The sequence below is a fragment of the Capricornis sumatraensis genome, chromosome X (genome assembly GCF_032405125.1).
Source record: "Capricornis sumatraensis isolate serow.1 chromosome X, serow.2, whole genome shotgun sequence".
NCBI lineage: Eukaryota > Metazoa > Chordata > Mammalia > Artiodactyla > Bovidae > Capricornis > Capricornis sumatraensis.
In genome coordinates, this window is record NC_091092.1 from 91,081,930 (window position 1) to 91,102,827 (window position 20,898).

Consider the following 20,898-nt stretch of genomic DNA (forward strand, 5'->3'; position numbering starts at 1 on the left):
TTTGTGAATGAATGCCTGGAGCTGTCATAATGACATGCTAATGGTCCCATCAAGCATGAGGCTGTCTGTGTGCAGCAGCACTTGCCACCAAATACGATTAAGCTGTCTGACAAGGATGCCCACTCACACCACTGTTATTCAACATAGTTTCGGAAGTTTTAGCCACAGCAATCAGAGAAATAAAAGAAGTAAAAGGAATTCAGATTAGAAAAGAAGTAAAAACTGTTTGCAGATGACCTGATCCTCTACATAGAAAACCCTAAAGACTCCACCAGAAAACTACTAGAGCTAATCAATGAATATAGTAAAGTTGCAGGATATGAAATTAACACACAGAAGTCCCTTGCATTCCTATACACTAACAATGAGAAAACAGAAAGAGAAATTAAGGAAACAATTCCATTCAGCATTGCAACAAAAAGAATAAAATACTTAGGAATAAATCTACCTAAAGAAACAAAAGACCTATATATAGAAAACTATAGAACACTGATGAAAGAAATCAAAGATGACACAAATAGATGGAGAAATATACCATGTTCATGGATCAGAAGAATCAATATGGTGAAAATGAGTATACTACCCAAAGCAATCTATAGATTCAATGCAATCCCTATCAAGCTACCAATTTTTCAGAGAACTAGAGCAAATAATTTCACAATTTGTATGGAAATACAAAAAACCTCGAATAGCCAAAGCAATCTTGAGAAAGAAGAATGGAACGGGAGGAATCAACCTGCCTGGGTTCAGGCTATACTACAAAGCTACAGTCATCAAGACAGTATGGTACTGGCACAAAGACAGACATATAGATCAATGGAACAAAACAGAAAGCCCAGAGATAAATCCATGCACCTATGGACACCTTATCTTTGACAAAGGAGGCAAGAATATACAATGGATTAAAGACAATCTCTTTAACAAGTGGTGCTGGGAAAACTGGTCAGCCACTTCTAAAGGAATGAAACTAGAACACTTTCTAACACCATACACAAAAATAAACTCAAAATGGATTAAAGATCTAAGTGTAAGACAGAAACTATAAAACTCCTAGAGGAAAACATAGGCAAAACACTCTCTAACATAAATCACAGCAGGATCCTCTATGACCCACTTCCCAGAGTAATGGAAATAAAACCAAAAACAAACAAATGGGGCCTAATTAAACTTAAAAGCTTTTGCACAATGAAGGAAACTATGAGCAAGGTGAAAAGACAGCCTTCAGAATGGGAGAAAATAATAGCAAATAAAGCAACTGACAAAGAATTAATCTCAAAAATATACAAGCAACTCCTGCAGCTCAATTCCAGAAAGATAAGCCACTCAATCAAAAAATGGGCCAAAGAACTAAACAGACATTTCTCCAAAGAAGACATACAGATGGCTAACAAACACATGAAAAGATGCTCAACATCACTCATTATCAGAGAAATGCAAATCAAAACCATAATGAGGTACCATCTCACGCCGGTCAGAATGGCTGCTATCAAAAAATCTACAAACAATAAATGCTGGAGAGGGTGAGAAGGAAAGGGAACCCTCTTACACTGTTGGTGGGAATGCAAACTAGTATGGCCACTATGGAGAACAGTGTGGAGATTCCATAAAAAACTGGAAATAGAACTGCCATCAGTTCAGTTCAGTTCAGTTCAGTCACTCAGTCGTGTCCGACTCTTTGCGACCCCATGAATTGCAGCACACCAGGCCTCCCTGTCCAGCACCAACTCCCAGAGTTCACTCAGACTCACATCCATCAAGTCGGTGATGCCATCCAGCCATCTCATCCTCTGTCATCCCCTTCTCCTCCTGCCCCCAATCCCTCCCAGCATCAGTCTTTTCCAATGAGTCAGCTCTTCGCATGAGGTGGCCAAAGTACTGGAGTTTCAGCTTTAGCATCATTCCTTCCAAAGAACACCCAGGACTGATCTCCTTTAGAATGGACTGGTTGGATCTCCTTGCCGTCCAAGGGACTCTCAAGAGTCTTCTCCAACACCACAGTTCAAAAGCATCAATTCTTCAGCACTCAGCTTTCTTCACAGTCCAACTCTCACATCCATACATGACCACTGGAAAAACCATAGCCTTGACTAGATGGACCTTTGTTGACAAAGTAATGTCTCTGCTTTTGAATATGCTATCTAGGTTGGTCATGACTTTCCTTCCAAGGAGTAAGCGTCTTTTAATTTCATGGTTGCAATCACCATCTGCAGTGATTTTCATATGACCCAGCAATCCCACTGCTGGGCATACACACCGAGGAAACCAGAATTGAAAGAGACACGTGCACCCCAATGTTCATCACAGCACTGTTTACAATAGCCAGGACATGGAAGCAACCTAGATGTCCATCGGCAGATGAATGGATAAGAAAGCTGTGGTACATATACACAGTGGAATATTACTCAGCTATTAAAAAGAGTGCATTTGAATCAGTTCTAATGAGGTGGATGAAACTGAAGCCTATTATACAGAGCAAAGTAAGCCAGAAAGAAATACACCAATACAGTATATTAACACATATATATGGAATTTAGAAAGATGGTAATAATGACCTTATATGTGAGACAGCAAAAGAGACACAGATGTTAAGAACAGACTTTTGGACTCTGTGGGAGAAGGTGAGGGTGAGATGATTTGAGAGAATAGCATTGAAACAGGTATATTATCATATGTGCATGGCTAATTCATGTGAATGTATGGCAAAAAGTAATTAGCTTCCAATTAAAAGGAAAAAAAGTAAGCTGTCTGAACAGGTGTCTCATACTCACACTGGCTGCACTGCCATCCCTTTCTCACACTTGAATCTAATGGGGTGTTCCCTGTGACCAGGTGATTCAGAGGCACAATAGTTAAGCTTGGTTCACAGATTGTTTTGCATAGTATTTTGACACCAGCTGGACATGGCTAGCTGCAGTGTTATAGGTCCACTTAGGGTTGATCCTGGGGACAATGGGAAGGTAACTTTTCAGTGACTGGTCACACAAATGGTCAGAGGTTTAGATATCCACTGATTCGTGCGTAGTTAGTAATGACTTGGCTAGGTGGTCCAGGACTTAGAACAAGATTGAAATATTGTTCAAGGGGGAGGTCTGGGGAAGAGGCATATGGATGTCCCTTTTGGAATGGGTGTGAAGGTATTCATATCACACATAAATGGGCAGCTGCTGCTGCTGCTAAGTCGCTTCAGTCATGTCCGACTCTGTGCGACCCCGTAGATGGCAGCCCACCAGGCTCCCCCATCCCTGGGATTCTCCAGGCAAGAACACTGGAGTGGTTTGCCATTTCCTTCCCCAATGCATGAAAGTGAAAAGTGAAAGTGAAGTCGCTCCGTTGTGTCCGACTCTTAGCGACGCCATGGACTACAGCCTACCAGGCTCCTCCATCCATGGGATTTTCCAGGCAAGCGTATTGGAGTGGGGTGCCATTGCCTTCTGTGAAATGAGCAGCAGAGAGAATCAACTGTTGAGGAAGACTCAATCAGATGGATAAGATGTTCTGTCCTGTGGATGCCAGCCAACTTCAGTTTCTTATCCAATGAACTCCTGAACAAAATGGCCATGGTGGCATGCATGGAATTTAGACACAAGCTCTACAGTATAGACTTTCACCAAGGCGAGTCTGGCTATAGCAACTGTTGAGTACCCAACCTACTGACAGCAAGGGTACACCAAGCCCCACTATTGGAATCATTTCACAGTGGCAACTGATTACAGGCACAGTACAAAATGAAAAAAAAACATTTGGACCCCCAACATTATACTGGCAAGAAGCAAACTGGGCAAACTACTCATCTGCAAATATGTGCTTAGTGTTAGTTGCTCAGTCATGCCCAACTCTTTGCGACCCCTTGGACTGCAGCCTACCAGGTTCCTGTGTCCAAGAGATTTTTCAGGCAAGGATACTGGAGTGGGTTGCCATTTCCTTCTCCAGGGGATCTTCCCAATTCAGGGATCGAACCTGGGTCTCCTGCACTGCAGGCAGATTCTTTACTGACTGAGCTACAAGGGAAGCCCTTTCATGAAAAAGGAAGGAAAGCACAGAGGGTGGGACCAAGAGCCCAGAAAGCAGAGCCAAGCAAGGCCCAGAAACCCTAGAGAATTATTTCCAGGCCTTGAAACCTAATCCAGGAACTTCCATGTGCCCAGTGGGATTTCGCAATTGGTATAGACCAGTGACTCCTTTGTGTCTCCCATTTCCCTTTTTTGAAATGGAATGTCTGTAGCCAATATCCTGTGTCTGTCCCATCATTGTATGTTGGGGTGTGTTGGGGACAGATAACTTGTCTCTAAATTTCACAGATCTACCGGTAGTGGGGGAGGGGGGAATAGTAAAGAGCCACACTTAAGGAATACACCAAAGGAGCCCTTCACACTTGGACCTGATTTAGATGAGATTCTGGACTTTCAGACAATGCTCTAATGAATTGAGACTTTTACAGACCTTGGGAAGGGGTAAATGTATTTTGCATGTGGACGGGACATAAATTATTGGGGCCTGAGGACAAACTGTAGTAGTCTCCAAGGTGGCTGCCAATGATCCCCACCTCCTGGTATTTACATCCTTGTATAAGCCCCTCCCTGAGAGTGTGGCCTAGACCTAATGACTTACTTCTAGTGAGTGGAATATTGTAAAAGTGGTAGGATGTCATTTCTGAGACTAGGTTATAAAGACTGTGACTTCCATCTTGTGTGTGCAATTTTCTCCCCATGTCCCCTCACACTCCTGTCTCATCTCACTTGATCACCCTATTGAAATAAGCAGCCATGTTGTGCGTTGGTCTGTGGGAAAGTCCATACAGCAAGGAATTTGAGGATGGCTTCCACCACCAGTTGGCAAGAAACTGAAGCACTTAGTCTAACAGCCCACAAGGAACTAAGTCCTGCCAACAGCCATACATTGAGCTTGGAAGCAGATCCTTCCCCAGTCAAGCCTTGGGATGACTGCAGCCCCATCTGACACCTTGATTGTAGCCTGTGAGAGATTCTGAAATAAAAACCCAGCTAAGTTGTGTCCAGATTTCTGATCTACAGGAACTGAGATAAATGTTGTTTTATTTAGGTTTTTTCTTCAGCATTTTTTTAAAATTTATTTTTTACAATGTTGTGTTGGTTTCTGCCATACAGCAATGCGAATCAGCCATAATTATACATATATCCCCTCCCTCTTGAGCCTCCCTCCCCTCCCCTCCCCCTGTCCCACACCTCTAGTTCATCACAGAGCTCCAGGCTGGGTTCCCCATGTTATATAGCAACTTCTCACCAGCTATTTTACACATGGTAATGTACATATGTTGATACTAACATGTTGTTTTAAGCCACTGTTTTTGAAGTAATTTGCAGTAATACATATGCAGTAACTTTGCCGACTAAGGTCCGTCTAGTCAAGGCTATGGTTTCTCCTGTGGTCATGTATGGATGTGAGAGTTGGACTGTGAAGAAGGCTGAGCGCTGAAGAATTGATGCTTTTGAACTGTGGTGTTGGAGAAGACTCTTGAGAGTCCCTTGGACGGCAAGGAGATCCAACCAGTCCATTCTGAAGGAGATCAGCCCTGGGATTTCTTTGGAAGGAATGATGCTAAAGCTGAAACTCCAGTTTGAACCTTTGAACCTACAGCTTGTGTTACATGAGAGCAGGGATCCAAAATAATCAGCCTGGCCCTTGGGAAACAGTTCATAGCTGGGGTTCAGTGTTGCTGTCTACTACTGCTGGCAGGTGGGACCTCAGCAGTGCTATAGCCAGATTGTCTTTGGTAGGTCGAAGTCCACATGCTTGGCCATCTCATGTGAAGAGTTGACTCATTGGAAAAGACTCTGATGCTGGGAGGGATTGGGGGCAGGAGGAGAAGGGGACGACAGAGGATGAGATGGCTGGATGGCATCACTGACTCGATGGACATGAGTCTGAGTGAACTCCGAGAGTTGGTGATGGACAGGGAGGCCTGGCCTGCTGCGATTCATGGGGTTGCAAAGAGTCAGACACGACTGAGCGACTGAACTGAACTGAACTGAATAGGGGTTTCCCTGGTGGCTCAGTGGTAAAGAACCCACCTGCCAATGCAGGAGACATAAAAGACACGGGTTCAATCCTTGGCTTGGGAAGATCCCCTGGAGAAGGGCATGGCAACCCATGCCAGTATTCTTGCCTGAAGAATCCCATGGACAGAGGAGCCTGGAGGGCTTACAGTCCATGGGGTCACAAAGAGACACAACTGAAGTGACTTAGCACACATATGCAGTAATACATAATCAATACAGGAAGGCATGGAGGTTATGTACAAGTTCAGCATGTGGACTTCTACTTAAGACAATCTGGCTATAGCACCTGCCAACAGTAGTAGACAGCAACACTGAACCCCAGCTATGAACTGTTTCCCAGGGGCAGGCTGATTATTTTGGATCCTTGCTCTCATGTAACACAAGCTGTAGATTCAAAGATTTAGTGGGAATACCAGCTGATACTACCTGAGCTAGACACATTCTTTGTGGGGTCTGTTTCCTGTGTATACGACAAAGACGTCGTGAATATCTCACATGTAGCTTGGCACCCAGAAAGGAGTTCACAAGGAAGGAGTTCCCTTCCCTTTCCTGGAAGGTAAGTGCCCCAGAGGCAGGGAATGCATTTCTGTCTCCAAATCCCTCTTTTCCCATCATCACAATTTCAGAGCTTCTGGGAAGCATGGTCAGTGTCTATCCCTTCAGGGTCTCAGTGATCATGGACCTCAGACCCCAGGCCCCACTCCTGTGGGATAGCACCCTTACCAAGGAGCTTTATGCACTGCAGAGAACAGAATGAGACTCCAACTGCTGTTCCTGTCTCCCTCTTCTGAACCCTGACTGAAAGTGGGAGCAGAGGCCTCAGGCTTGGGCCTTGCCTTCCCTCTAGGAACTCCCAGTACAGGGGACTTGGGGGTGGGAATAGTGTTTCAGGTACCACCTAAAGCACAGTGGGGGCACTACGGAGAGGGAAGGGGTTGGAAAGTCCTTGTAGAAGTGATGTCTCTTCCCATCCCTGTCACTGCAGACTCAGGAGCCATTCTGAGGGATTTGGCAGCCGCTGTGAAAGTGCATCTGTCTGCAAAATGCTGTCTCTTCAGAAGAAAATGACTTTGAGATGAAGATACTGTGCTTCCCCAGTGCTCTTTCTCCCCGTCTGCCACTCATCTGGAATTCCCCAGGGCAGTCACTCCTTTCTAGGTGAGTCTGGAAAAGGGGGACACATCTGCACCCAGAGCAAGCTCTCTGGAAGAGGTCATATTTGATCTGTGTTTCACATGATGGGAGCTAGCACCTCTCCTGCAGAGCTCGCGGGATGCACATCACTGAGGGATGGGGCAGGGCAGTGCCAAGATGGGAAAGGCTGTCTGGAAACTGGTGAGCCCCTTCCTTTGGAGGCCGAGCCTGGGCCGAATTCTCAAGCAGGGGAGCTGGTACAGGTTGTAGGCACTGTTCCTCTCCTGTTAGACCAGGGTCCTGTTATGGGGTCTGCCTCCAGGTGGGAGTGGTAGTGAAGTGCTGAGAGACTGAGCCCTTTCCTGTCCCTGTCCCAGCTTTCACATCCCAGTCTCCTCTCAGGTGGTCTCCTCCAACCACTTTTCATGCTCAATTCCATATAAGTGGGCAAACAAAAGACCAAGCTTTCCCCATGGACTGGGACCAAAATGAGCCCAAGTTAGAGGTGTCCACTGGCCCGTACCTCCTGTTACTTGCACAGCCCACCATCTCCTGGCTGGAAAACTGGAGGCAGATGTCAAATCAAAGCCCCAACCAATCAAAGCTGCTAGAAGGGGGTGGGCTTTCTCAACTCATCACTAGGTTACTATCAGCTGGAAATCTTTGAAGGGGAAGAAGAGAAGCAAAATGAACCCACTGAGCATTCAGATGAGAAAAGGCAGAGTGGCAGTGTTCTGGGTTCCTGGGGTGGGCACCAAAGCCTGCCCATTAGCCTTTAAGCCCTCTGTGCAAGCACACTGAAAGAAAAGCCCTTGCAGAGCCAGGCATGATAGGATGCTGGTGGGCTGGCTTAGTTGGGATAGTGCTCTTGCTTCCTCCTCCATATCCTCCCATCATGGGCGGACTCTGAACACAGTATTAAGGACTACGAAGAGCGGTTCTTAGCCTTTGGAGGGACTAGGATCCCTTTATGAATCTGACACAACGTGGTTTGTCTTCGTGCCATTATAATAGATGCATGCAAACCCCTATTAAAAACATGTTAACTAACTCCAGTGATGAGCTCTGATTTTAGAGCCTTAGTCAACCTCATTTTAAAGACTTTGGGGCCCAGGAGGGGAAAAAAATCTATTTAATATAAAGTCACCATTAATAATCTATAAAGTGAACTCACCTTGAAATCATTATACTGTCAAAGAACAGTCACAAGGAATCACATACTGTGTGATCCCACTTATATATGTCCAAAATAGACAAACCCTTATAGATTAAGTGGTAGCCTAGGAGTGGGGGACCAGGGGTGAGGGATGATGCATAACGAGTGGTTTCTGGAATGACAAAAATGTTCTAAAACCTTTTGCAGTTATGACTATACAGCTAGAATATACTGAAAGCCACTGAATTGTATACTTTAGTGAGTGAAACCTGTGTAGTATGTAAAATCTATTATAGTAATGCTGTTTTTTAAAAAGTGAACTTGGTGATTGTAAATGACCTAACTTTAGTCCTCATTCACAGAGGTAGGAAAAACCCTTTAGGGTAGAGAAAAACCAGGGAAGGGCCCCTGAAAGACCCAGCATATGGGTCTGACAGGAAAGCACTGCAAAATGAGATTACACGGGTGTGTGTGTACATGTGTGTGTTAGGGAGCACCGACCCCTGTGCAGTCGAAAATCTGCATGTCACTTTAAAGCCAGTCTTCCATATCATCTGTGGATTTGACACATGGTGTATAGTACAGTAGTGTCAATACATATTTATTGGAAAGAATCTGAGCTTAAGTGGACCCTCATAGTTCAAACCCACTGTTTAAGGCTCAACCATGTGTCCGTGTGTATCTTAAGGGCAGTGATGCATCATGGTTTTAAGCAGGATAGAAACATCCCTTTGAATCACTGAACTGTACATTTAAAACAGGTGAATTTTGTGTGTAAATTATACCTCAGTAAAGCCCTGCCCCCAAACCATACCTCTAGGGGCTCGAAGAGGGTATATAGGAGGGCATAAAGTTGGAGGAGGCTGTGGCAGGAGTTACGTGCCAGGGCCTATCTCTTGGGAGATGGCTAAAACTGGCTTGGGGGTGGAGTCGGGGGGAAATTGGGATGTCTTGCCCATGGTTAAGGAGAACCTGGCAGAACTCGTTTCAGAACTCAGAGTTCCCTGGCTTCAGCCCTCATGTTCCACCAGCACTGCAGCTCTTCACTGACAGGGGATGGAGACCTTCCGAAGAGAAACGCACTTCAGAAACATGTTTCAAAAAAACGTTGCTAAGGGTTTTATTTCTAACAAGAGGAAAATAATAAAATAAAATTAAAATAGGCTTCAGTTGGAACCAAGTTTCTTGTTTTGCCTTTTTTTTCTTTTGAACAAATTAATTACACACCAACAATCTTCTTTTATTACAACATGAACCCAGGAGGAGGAAAGGAGACAGGGCAGGACATGGAGGGAAGGTCAAGGTGGTAATGAGGACAAGCACCAAAAGCTTTCTTCAGATCTCAGGGAGCCCTCCTCAGCTCCCCAACCAAATTTATTTAAAATAATAAACTGTGAGCACAGCTATGTGAAGTTTCCTCCTCCTGGGTGGAAGTCAGGGGAAGGGAGAAGGAGGTGAGGGGAGGGACGGAGGCAGGAGAAGGGGGGAAGGAGGAGGAAGAGTGAGGGGGGAGGTGAGGTTAGTGTAGCATGGCCTGGCCAGGGCCACAACTGGGGAGAGAAGGGAGAGGAGATTCCCCCAGTCTGCATATGCACTGGCTGTCTCTCTGGAATGGTGCTGGCCCAGCCCCAGCCACCCCCTGCCACCTGCCCATCCATCTATCTGCCTCAGGTGTCTAGGAATGCTGGTTAGAGGCTACCAGGGAGGGGGACTCCAGGGGCCAGCCCCCAGGAGCTGAGGTCTGAACAATACCTTGGAGTCAGAATATAAAAGTCAAGGGACTCAGGGGTGGGCTGGGGTGGTCATCCCCCCTACTCGCCCACCTCCCAAGAAGCAGGCTTGATGGTCAGAAAGAGGATCCTTGAGGCCAAGGGGTCTCTGTTGGGGTCTGTGCTAGGCTCAGCCACTGTCACAACTGTTGCTGAGGCGGCTGCTGTGGGCAGGGCACATGCAGCCGGGGAGTCAAAGTGGGGAAAGGGCCCGAGGAGCCTGAACTGGCCCCTAATGCAGGCTCCAAGCCATTCTCCTGGGTGCTGGGGCTGTCAGTGGTGGGCAGGGGTGGGGGTGGGCCCTCACCCCCCGTCTCCTCCTCCAGCTCCTCCTCCTCCTGGGCCTCCTCGGCCTCTGGCCCTGAGCTGCGTACCCTCTTTGGCTCTAGCTCCTCTCGGGCTGGGTCATCACCCTCCCCACCCCGATCTGCTTTCCGCCGCCGCCGCCTCTCCAGTGCCCGGCCCCGTGCTCGGCTCCCATGGCGCTCTGCCTTCTCCAGCTGTGATCACAACAGGCAAAAAGAGGTGCAGCGCAAGTGGTCAGGCCTGGGCTCCTTGCCTGCTCCACCTGACCTCCTAGCTCTGCACAGGACCTGTCCTCTCCTCACCTCCAGAAGTGTGCGGATCCGCTCCACATCTGGAGGCTGCCCAGCCTGCAGCAGCTGCCAGATGCTCTGGTTCTCATCCAGGGTCACCTCAAGCAAGTCCCCCTCCAACATGAGCTCCTCTAGGGGGGCCCGGGTTGCCTCAGGCAGCTCCAACACAGGGCCAGTCAACTGTGGCAACAGCGAGGACAGCAGCTCCAGGTCTGGGGGGTTGTAGGGACAGGCTGTATTAGAGGCTACTCCTGGTTATACCCCTGCCCCCTACCCCAACAGAGCTAAGGACCACAGGGATCACTCTGGTGAAATCCACTAACAGCCTACCCACACTTTGACCTACCTCTCTTACCTGAGCCCTCCCCCGGGGCTACCTTCTCAGGACTGGTCATGCTGTCTCCATTCTCTAGCAACCCCTGCACCTGCCAGAGAGATCAAGAAAAGGTAGTGGTAACTGAAGAACCAGATCCTACTGCTGCCCCCCAACTTCAGACTTGGGACCCTCCACCTCCTGGAGAAGGGCAGACACAGGCTGCCAGCATTGAGCATTACAGGGATCTGGAGAGGAGGCAGAATGGGGCAAGAAGGCCAGGCCAAAGGAGACCAAAAGTCAGAGAGCAGGGGTAGTAGGGCTGGAGCCTAAGGGCAAGGGCTAGGAAACAGGAATTTGAGGGTGAAAGAGCTGGGCTGCACAGCTCACCTTAGGCATATCCTTGCCACTGCCTTCTCTGAGAGGGTCAGAGGCGGGGGCTGAAGGGTAGGTAGGGGGCTCCTCGGGCCTGGGTTCAGCCTGCAGCCGCTGGCGAAGCTCAGCCAGCCGTCCCAACAGAGCAGTCACATCCTCAGAGGCCAGAGCCTGCCTTGCACGGCCTTGCCAGCTGATGGCCCTCTCTGTGAGGCACTGCAGGGCCTCACCCTCAGGCAGCCGCACAGGCAGTCTCTGCAGCGCTACCAGCAGTGCCAAGATGGTCTCCAGGCGTGGGCGCCGTGAGCGCATGCACAGCGGACACAAGAATTTGGTGTCCCACTCCCACCAGGCCAGCAGTGGGGATGGGGTGGGACTGGGCCTTGGGGAACTGAGGAGGCGGGGTACCGACACACATCGCCCATGGAACCAGTCCTGACAAAGGTCACACTGCAGAGCTCCCACCCCGGCTGGCACCTGCCCACACACACAGATGGAGGTTGCAGAGGAAGCTGTGGTCGATGATGCCAGTGGACTGGGTTTGGTGGAGTTGGTGCGACGTAGCTGCAGGATTCCCTCCTTCTCTTTCTGTTCCCCCTCCTTGAAGGCCACGATCTGCCGTGCCCAGGACAGGGGAGGAGAGGTCAGCACCCCAACCCTCCTTCTCTGGCACCATGAACACCCCACTCCCAAACCAAGAGAACTGACACACAGGGAGCAAGCGGTCTGCCCATGGTCACCAGGCTCAGACACTATCATTGCCAGACTCTTCTCCCCATCTGGGCCTAAGCTCCTTACCACAGAGCCTGGGTCCCTGAGGTCCTGCGCAGATAGCCCCAGCAGCTCTGTGTCAGATTTGTACAACCCCAGCTCCTTCTCCATCCAACGGCTGCGCTTGGTGCTGTCTGAGCCGGCGTCTGCACACGGGCAGAGCACCTGAGGCAGGCAGGCAGAGAGGGAATGTCTGGGGTTCCCATCCTTCCCATACCCAAAGCCCCCAAACCCACGTTCTCACATGAGCTGTCTCACATCTGGGTCAGAGGCAGGAGAGGCTGTGGGTCAGGTCCCAGGCCTCACCTCCAGCAGAGTGTAGCAAGAATTCTTCTTGAGGAAGGTCTTGGAGGCCTTCTCCCTCCAGGAGTGCGCTGTCAGTACCTGCAGCTCTAGCTGTCTCAGTTCCTCCAACCCCACAGGTAGGTCCCGGCCCACAGCCACCAGACCCTCCAAGTCATCCAGGCAGGGGTAGTGATCACCATTCTGGGACAGGGCAAGAGAAAGCTCAATTCCACTCGCCAACATCTACTGATGCTACTCTGACCCTGGTCCTGAATTGGGAAGATGGACTGGACTCACAGTCTTAAGCCAGAAAACAGACTCATCCTAAGGAAGGTACGCCAACCTGGCTCTCTCCTCCAACTCGTACATCCAGTGGCTCAGCCTCCAGATATCCAGGCAGTCCCCAGGACCACCAGACCAGTTACATGGTTGTGGTTGGCCTCTTTTAGCCTCCCTGCCCCTACCATTCTCATCTTAACCAGCATCCTATCTTCCCTCAGGCCTGCCTCGCAACCCTTCTTCACACTGCTCACCAAGCACGTTTTGCCTCCTCACAGTGTGCTATGCCCCCTTCCTTGCTCTAGCCAACCCAACTCAACGCAGAACAACACAGTGCATGACATCTCTCCCATCTGGACTGAAGATCTGGGGTGAACGGTGGGTGGGGCAACAGGGTCCTCACTTGGATCTCGTCCACATCAGCAATCCATGCCCGGGCCTTAGCAAGAGCCTCCTTGAGAGCCTGGATGTTGGGCAGGTGAACAGGGATGTTTTCTGCCTCATGAATTATGGCCTCAAGCGTGGCTGGTGGATGCTTCTGCCTAAAGGTAGGGAAAAAAGAGGCCTCAGTTTGGGATGGTCTCCATGACCAGAAGCCCAGCCTGACTTTTGGGTATAGCAGTATGAGCCCCTGTGGCTGCCACTTGGGCCTACTTGCTTGTATTCTGCCTACAAGCGGCTGTCAGTCTCTGCTTGTTCCAGATTGCATGCACCAAAACTTCTGCCGTATCCCCATGCTGTTTGTCCACCAGTCTGTCCGCCTGCTGGCAGTGCCTACACACACAGTATTAATCTAGGAATTGCAGTTTGTCAGACTGTCCCATGTGTGGGGTCTTTCTACTGACAGGTGTTCATCTGCTTGTTGGTCCTTCTCATGAGCGTGTGCACACGTCAGCCTGTGTAGCTAGTACTCTATATAGCTCTGCATTTGTCCATCTCTGTTTCTCCATAAGACTCTCTCTGCCTCTACGTGTAATACAGAGTTAAACAAAAGAGGGAGGGTAGGCTTAGTCAATCCACCAATATAGGAGTCTGGTGCCCAAGGCCGCCCATGGGAATCATCTTCAGCTTCTCTGCTAAACTCTGAAGGATGCAGTAGAGCAGGGAGGGGAAGAAGCTGGACCTACCTGGCCTCCAGGCAGAGATGGGCCTTCTCCTCCCAGCGTTCGGCAATGGTCAGGAGCTCCTGCAGTTCGGCTTGGGCCTTGTCCACAGCAGGGCTAGGGGCCACACTGGCACCTGCTACCAACAGTCCCCGCATGACAGCCAGGGTGCCTCTTCGGGCTGAGGGGGCCAGTGTGCGTTTAACCTCATCCAGCCATTGTGCCTGTTCCACCTGCCGCTGGAGCTGCTGGGCTTCAGGTACCTCCACTCCGAGCTGCCGCCCTCTCTCCAGCAGGGACTGCAGGAGCCCTGGACTGGACGGCAATGAGGCCAGAGCCTCACAGGCCTCAGCTTGGTAGGCTTCCACCTGTTCCAGAATACCCTACCAGGACACAAACAAAAAACAAACTCCTCAGCAGAGCCCACACAGAGGTCCCACCACCACATACCTCTGCCCTACTTACCTTCTTACCCTTCAGTATTTGGGAAGAGAACCTAGCATGGTCTAGGCACTCTCCCTTCGCCAGGCCCTAAGCAGTGGTTCCTAATACTCACTGCCCACTACATACCCTCGAACATTTGTTAAAACACAGATCTCTGGGTCCACTCCTTGAGATTCTTAATAGGGATTGGTCAGGAGTCTAAAGGGCTTCCCTAACGGTAAAGAATCTGCCTGCAATGCAGGAGACCTGGGTTTGATCCCTGGGTTGGGAAGATCCCCTGGAGGAGGGCATGGCAACCGCAACCCAGTCCAGTACTTTTGACTGGAGAATTCTATGGATAGAGGAGCCTGGCGGGCTACAGTCCATAGGGCTGCACAGGTTGCTTGGCCTTCTCACAATCTCTACACTCACACTGGTGTCCACTGTTCTTTCCATCCTATTTCTGTACCTTCTTGAACTTTACTCAGCTTTCCAGGCCCACAAACACCCTTATTACTTCCTTTCACCTCTTCTACCTTGAAGAGGAAACCTTTCCTTGACTACACATCCTGTATCTGTACCCTTGCCACTTGCGCATCAAATCCCATTTCTAACAGGCGGTTTGCTAAACCCTTTGCCTCCTACCTCTATTACTCACAGGTGCATCCTGTCCTGGCCTGCTGCTCAGGTCCCCCTCCCTCTCCCCCAAACCCTGAGCAGCACCCCAAGTTCACCCCTCCTCACCTTGACATCCCCAATCTGGTGCATGGCACAAGGCAAGTTGTTCATCTGGTCCAGAAAGGCCCGGAGCTCAGCAAGGGTCATCTGCAGACCAGTCATCCTGTGGGGGCTATAGAGTTTCACATGTAGGGTTTCAAGTCCAACCCAGTCCCCTCCCTCCATCTCTGTACTAAGGCCCAACACCTTTCCTCATACATGCCCACCTTGACCTCTCATACGTCACAGTTCCCTGCAAATGCCCAGGTTAGAGAGAGTTTTAAGATACATGCATGTTCATATGATGAGGGGAAAGAATTAGAAGAGAGGAATATAGGATTTATTTGATGGGGAAAGCTTAGAAATTGATGGCAACAGAAGCTGGACAATTATAATCCATATTCTACTGTGAAGTCAGATTAAGTGTATGCTTCTGTGTCCTTTTCTTATTCCTAAACCTCCAACAACTCCCTGACCTCAGCCTGTCTGAAATCAGTACCTTCAGGTACTGATAAAAAGACAATCCTAGCTTTCTTCGAACTGAGGTACGCCCCTCCGTTCTAGCTGCCTGGCCTCCTTGCCTCCCCAGTTCCTCCAATGGCAGTGCTTGTCAGCTTCCTGTTGATGTCACCTGCTAATGGTACTCAAGAGTTCACCACCACCCCCCGCCAAAAGTCCTTTTCCTAAGGTGCTCATTCCTCAGCAGGCTATCTGTGCCCAATGCCTCAGGCTGCCATACCCAGCTTCCTGGCCGCTGACCAGCCCCAGAGCCCGGGACACGCAAGCCTCTGCCTCACTCAGGCAGTTCTTTAGTCGCTGCAGCAGCTCACTGTTAGGAAACCTCCGCTCACGGGCCTCTGACTCTAGTGCCCTCAGCTCTTCAAGGCCTGGAGAGAGAATAAGAGCAGCAAGGAGTAGGCAGTATTGAGTAAAGGCAGAGGAAGGGGGTGGAGGGTACAGAAGAAAAGGGAATAGAACTTGCCTGTGGAGTCCCTCCGTCCCCCCATCACTCACTGCGCTTCCGCCCATCCTCCACCTCCAGGGCCACTCGCACTTTGTTGGCCCACGTGTCAAAGGACTCAGCCCGGACCTTCAGCTTATGGAGCATGGCAGGGAGCTCATCCAAGGTGTACCGATACCTACAGGAAGAGGGCAGGGAAGAGCACATCTGGCCCAGTTCTACATCCCCCTCCTCAGCCCACTTCCCCCAGGTAAGCCCCCTGCTCACCTCAAGTATTGCCGGCTACTGGAGCACTTGCAGAGATCATTGATGTGGGAAAGGCAGACAAGGCCGTCAGGGCAGTCATAGCAGGCTAGGGCTGATAGAAAGCACGTGGTCTTGCACTTGATGCACTGGCGTTCATCATCTGGGAGCAGCTCAAAAGCTTCTCGCTCAGCTTCGGTGATGCCCTGGGGGTGTTCATTATATAGAAGCAGAACAGGGCTGCAGAAACCCCTAACTCAGCCACCACTGAGCTCCACGTTAAAGACTCAAATCTGTGCTAGGAGCTATGAAGGAGACAAAACTCCACAGATCACACTGCCTCTGTGAAGTCCAGACTCTCAAAGCTGGGTAATCATATGAAGCAAGGTAAGATCAATGTAGGTTAAGAGGAAGAAAAATCAGGTAAGTTTCAGATTAGCAGAAAGGGCCTTAGGGGTGAGAGAAGGTGAGGAAAACGTGGACCAAGGCACCAGAGAGATGGCAATATGTGGAAGTGGCCAAGACAAGTGTCAGGTACTGGGGAATAATGCTAGCTTCCAGGCACTCAGTGCCCACTGTGCTCTAGGCACTGTGCTGGCTGCTTTAGCAGCACACTGCATACACACCTATAACTTAAGAGAAATAAACTATGTGCTTGTATCCAGTGTTTAAAGTTCCAAACCGAAGCCAATGACTTTATCTGTTGATTAGATGAAGAAAAAGCAATCCACTCCAAAACTGGAGGAAAAGCCAGCTATCTTGGAGTAACTGAAAGACAATATAATGCTATACATTATGGGCAACTGGGGATTTTAGAGAGAAATTTTGATTCTAACAGTTTTTGTCTTCTGTACTGACCTAACTTCTGTATAAGTCCACTGCACATTACAAATCCCACCCTGCCACAAATGTGCTCTGCACATTACAAATCCGGCTCATATGAGTCCATTGCACATTACAAATCTAGCTGTGTGGATACAGAGTAAATTATTTAAATCTCTCTGGGTTTCAGTTTCCCTATTTTGTAAAATGGAGACTATAGTACTATCCTCATTGGGTTGGGATTAACAAAGGTAAAGTCACTAAGGACATAGAAAAGTATCTTAGCACTTAGAATAGTGGAACCACAAAAGGCCCTCAACAGTCAAAGTAACCCTGAGAAAGAAAAACAAAGCTGGAGGTATCAAGTTTCTTGATTTCAAACTATATTACAAAGCTGTAGTAATCAAAACAGTATGGTAATGACATAAAAATAGACACATAAACCAATGGTAAGCCCCAAAACAAACTCTCATACATAGACTCAACTAATATTTGACAAGGGAGTCAAGAATACTCAGTGGGGAAAAGATAGTCTCTCCAATAAATGGTGCTTGGAAAACTGGATAATCACATGTAGAAAAATGAAACTGGACCTTTATCTTATATCACTCATGAAAATTAACTTGAAATAGATTAAAAACTTAAACCTAAGAACTGAAACCATAAAACTCCTAGAAGAAAACATAGGGAAAATGTTCCTGGACATTGGTGCGGGCAATGATTTCTTGTACATGGTATCTTTAAAAAGCACAAGCAACAAAAGCAAAAATAAATAAGTGGGACTATATCAAACTACAAAGCATCTGCACAGCAAAAGAAATCATCAACAAAATGAAAAGGCAACCCATGGAATGGGAGAAAATATTTGCAAACTGTCTATCTGATAAACGGTTAACATCCAAAGTATATAAAGGACTCATACAACTCAACAGCAAAACCCCGAACACCCAAATAAGAACTGGGCAGAGGACCTGAAAAGATGTTTTTCCAAAGAAGATATACAAATGGCTAATAGGTACATGAAAAAATGTACATCACTAACCATCAGGAAAATCCAAATCAAAACCATAATATCCCCTCCCACCTGTCAGAATGGCTTATCATCAAAAAGAAAAGAGATACATGTTGGAGAGAAGGTGGATACAAGGGAAACTTTGTACACCGTGGTAGGAATGCAAACTGGTACAGCCACTTTAGAAAACAGTATGAAGGTTTCTCAAAAAATTAAAAATAGAATTAACCATATGATCTAGCAATCCCTCTTCCGGGTATACTCCAAAGGAAATGAAACTAGGATCTCAAAAAGATATCTGAACTTGTTCACTACAGCATTATTCACAATAGCCAAGATATGGAAATAACCTAAGAGTCCATAAATGGATGAATGGATAAAGATGATGTGGTGTATGTAATGTGTATATGTACATATACATATAATGGAATACGCATTACTCAGCCATATGGAAGACAGCAATCTTGCCATTTGTGACAACACAGATGGACCTTGAGGGCATTATACTGAGTTAAATCAGACAAAAAAGACAAATATCACAGAGTATCACTTATATATGGAATCTAAAAAAGTCAAACTCCTAAAAACAGAGTAGGAGGAGTTCCCTGGTGGCCTAGTGGTTAGAATTCCAGGTTTTCACTGCCATGCCCTGGGTTCAACCCCTGGTGGGGGGACTGAGATCCTGCAAGCCGGCTTGCAGCACTGCCAAACAAAACAAAAAAGAAACAGAGTAGAATGGTGGCGGCCAAGGGCTAGGGAGGTCGGAAAATAGGAAAATGCTGGTCAAAGGACACAAACTTCCAGTTAGAAAATAAATAGATTTGGGGAAGTCTAATGTATAACATGATGACTATAGGAAGGGGAACAATAGGCACTCAACAAATATTTACTGATATTAGCTAATTTTCAGATAAAGACACGTATTTCACAGGCCTATCTCAAAGTCTTAGAGAGAGTAACTTGCACAAAGTGAGAATCTGACTACAGCCTATTTTGTATCTGAAGCTAGAGAATGCTGCTCTTAGGGTGAAGCCCCTAGCTATTCTTGGATCATGGACTCCTTAGAGAACTGGATGTAAGCTATGAGCCCTCTTGCTAGAAAAGGACTCAAACATATACACACACACACACACACACACACACACACACAATCTTTTACAGAATTTGAGCCCTCTTGCTAAAAAAGGACTCAAACACACAGACACACAGACACACACACACACACACACACACAATCTTTTACAGAATTTTGAGACTAGGGGGTTCCAGAATTCTTCTCCTAGGTAAGGGCCAAATGTAGAGAATTCTGAGTGTTAGCATGGGAACATCTACTTTTCCCACCTTACTTTGGCTCCTTCCTGTAGCCTAGCATAGTCCCAAAGTCATCATTTAATAACAGCACTGAACAGAGAGAAAAAATGATGCCTAAAAAAGCCCATCAACTAATACCACAGACTGATAGGCCCCAGACTTCCAACACTTATCAAAGCTGCAATTCTTATAGCCCATACTCATAGGGAAGTTATAAATGAGCTTTAAAATAAGACAATATTAGCCTAAATTTCCTTATTTTAAGAAAAGGGATCCAGCATGGGATTCCTCAATACCAGCATTCTTTTGTCATCCTATGGAGCACTCTCACTAAATCAATTCCCTAACTGAGCAAGTTTGGAGCTTTAAGAAGGCAGCTAAACTACATGAACAGCAGTCCCACTCACCTTCAAACAAAACTGATAAGTTATAAGGAATCTATCTGCCTTCTACTCAGTAACACCCAATCTGAACTGCTAAACCATTTGAATTGCAATAAAATGGCATTTCTTAATATCCCATATTTCAATTATTTTGTTCATGTATTATTAATAATGGCAGCTGCTACACTGAAAGTGCAGTAATAGATGCTTTGACATAAATCACCTTACTCAAGCTTTATAACCACCTTGCAAGTTAGGTATTTATTCCCACTTTATAGAGTGGGAGGTAACCTGAAAAGGTTGTCCAGCTTACCAGCAAGTGGGGGTTTCGTTATGTCAGTTGGTCTTATTGTGTTATTTAAATAATCATGAATAGCAGCTATACTAGCACCTGCTATGGGTCACTTAACATCTTCAAAGAAAAGAAAGTGAAAGTAAAGTCGCTCAGTCACGTCCGACTCTTTGCGACACCATAGACTATAACCTACCAGGCTCCTCCATCCATGGAATTTTCCAGACAAGAGTACTAGAGTGGGTTGCCATTTCCTTCTCCAGGGGATCTTCCTGACCCAGGGATCGAACCTGGGTCTCCCTCATTGCAGAAAGACACTTCAACATCTGAGCAACCTGGGAAGCCCACTTAACATCTTAAATCCACTCAACTATCCAAAAAGATAAGCACTATTATAATTCCATTCTTTTTCAGAGGGGGATGCTGATGCTCAGTCAAGTAAATTAACTTGCCAACAGTTATTAGTAAATGGCAAAGAATGGAATGTAGTTTCCAACTTAGATGTGTCTAGTTCTTTTCAGTACTTCCCAAGAATGGTGCCTACTCCTATTTCTTCCTCTCCCTATCTCTGCCAGACTAGGGTACCCAATCCTGTGCACTCTCCCCACCACCCACCTTCTCCAACAGGGCCTTTCGTAGACGCCGCTCCTCCTGCACCATGATGAACATCTCCTTATGCACAGCTGCTGCTAGGTTCAGGTCCAGCTTCTCTGGACAAGCAGCCATCTTGCAGATGAGCTCCTCATGGGAGAAGACACAATATCTTCGGAGTCGGCGGTAGTGCTCAATGCACTGGCGCCCAGCTGGCAGCTGTGGTCAGGTTCAAGGTTGAGTATAGCCAAGTCTGGAGGCAATGGTGCCTCAGCTTCCCTACCACCCTCCTGCTTCTCCTTGCCACCCGTCATCACACTCCAGACT

General features: G+C 47.6%; 1 protein-coding gene across 9 annotated transcripts in view; it reads right to left on the reverse strand.

The window, feature by feature from the left end:
* Positions 1 to 9,508: 9,508 nt before the first annotated feature.
* KDM5C (lysine demethylase 5C) overlaps positions 9,509 to 20,898 on the reverse strand; it is a 30,755-nt gene continuing 19,365 nt past the window's right edge. For 3 of the 9 annotated variants that reach the window (XM_068962267.1, XM_068962266.1, XM_068962264.1), the window contains 13 exons: positions 20,596 to 20,790; positions 16,185 to 16,366; positions 15,971 to 16,095; positions 15,696 to 15,843; positions 14,984 to 15,080; positions 13,841 to 14,199; positions 13,117 to 13,255; positions 12,456 to 12,635; positions 12,177 to 12,314; positions 11,394 to 11,993; positions 11,046 to 11,115; positions 10,703 to 10,902; positions 9,509 to 10,594 (listed from right to left, as the gene is read on the reverse strand). In XM_068962267.1, the coding sequence (XP_068818368.1) occupies positions 10,235 to 10,594; positions 10,703 to 10,902; positions 11,046 to 11,115; positions 11,394 to 11,993; positions 12,177 to 12,314; positions 12,456 to 12,635; positions 13,117 to 13,255; positions 13,841 to 14,199; positions 14,984 to 15,080; positions 15,696 to 15,843; positions 15,971 to 16,095; positions 16,185 to 16,366; positions 20,596 to 20,790 (2,793 nt within the window). In that variant the 3' untranslated portion in view covers positions 9,509 to 10,234. Of the gene's footprint in view, positions 10,595 to 10,702; positions 10,903 to 11,036; positions 11,116 to 11,393; positions 11,994 to 12,176; positions 12,315 to 12,455; positions 12,636 to 13,116; positions 13,256 to 13,840; positions 14,200 to 14,983; positions 15,090 to 15,695; positions 15,844 to 15,970; positions 16,096 to 16,184; positions 16,367 to 20,595; positions 20,791 to 20,898 lie in introns of all 9 variants that reach the window. The other 6 variants (XM_068962265.1, XM_068962260.1, XM_068962268.1 and 3 more) reach the window with 5 other exon arrangements.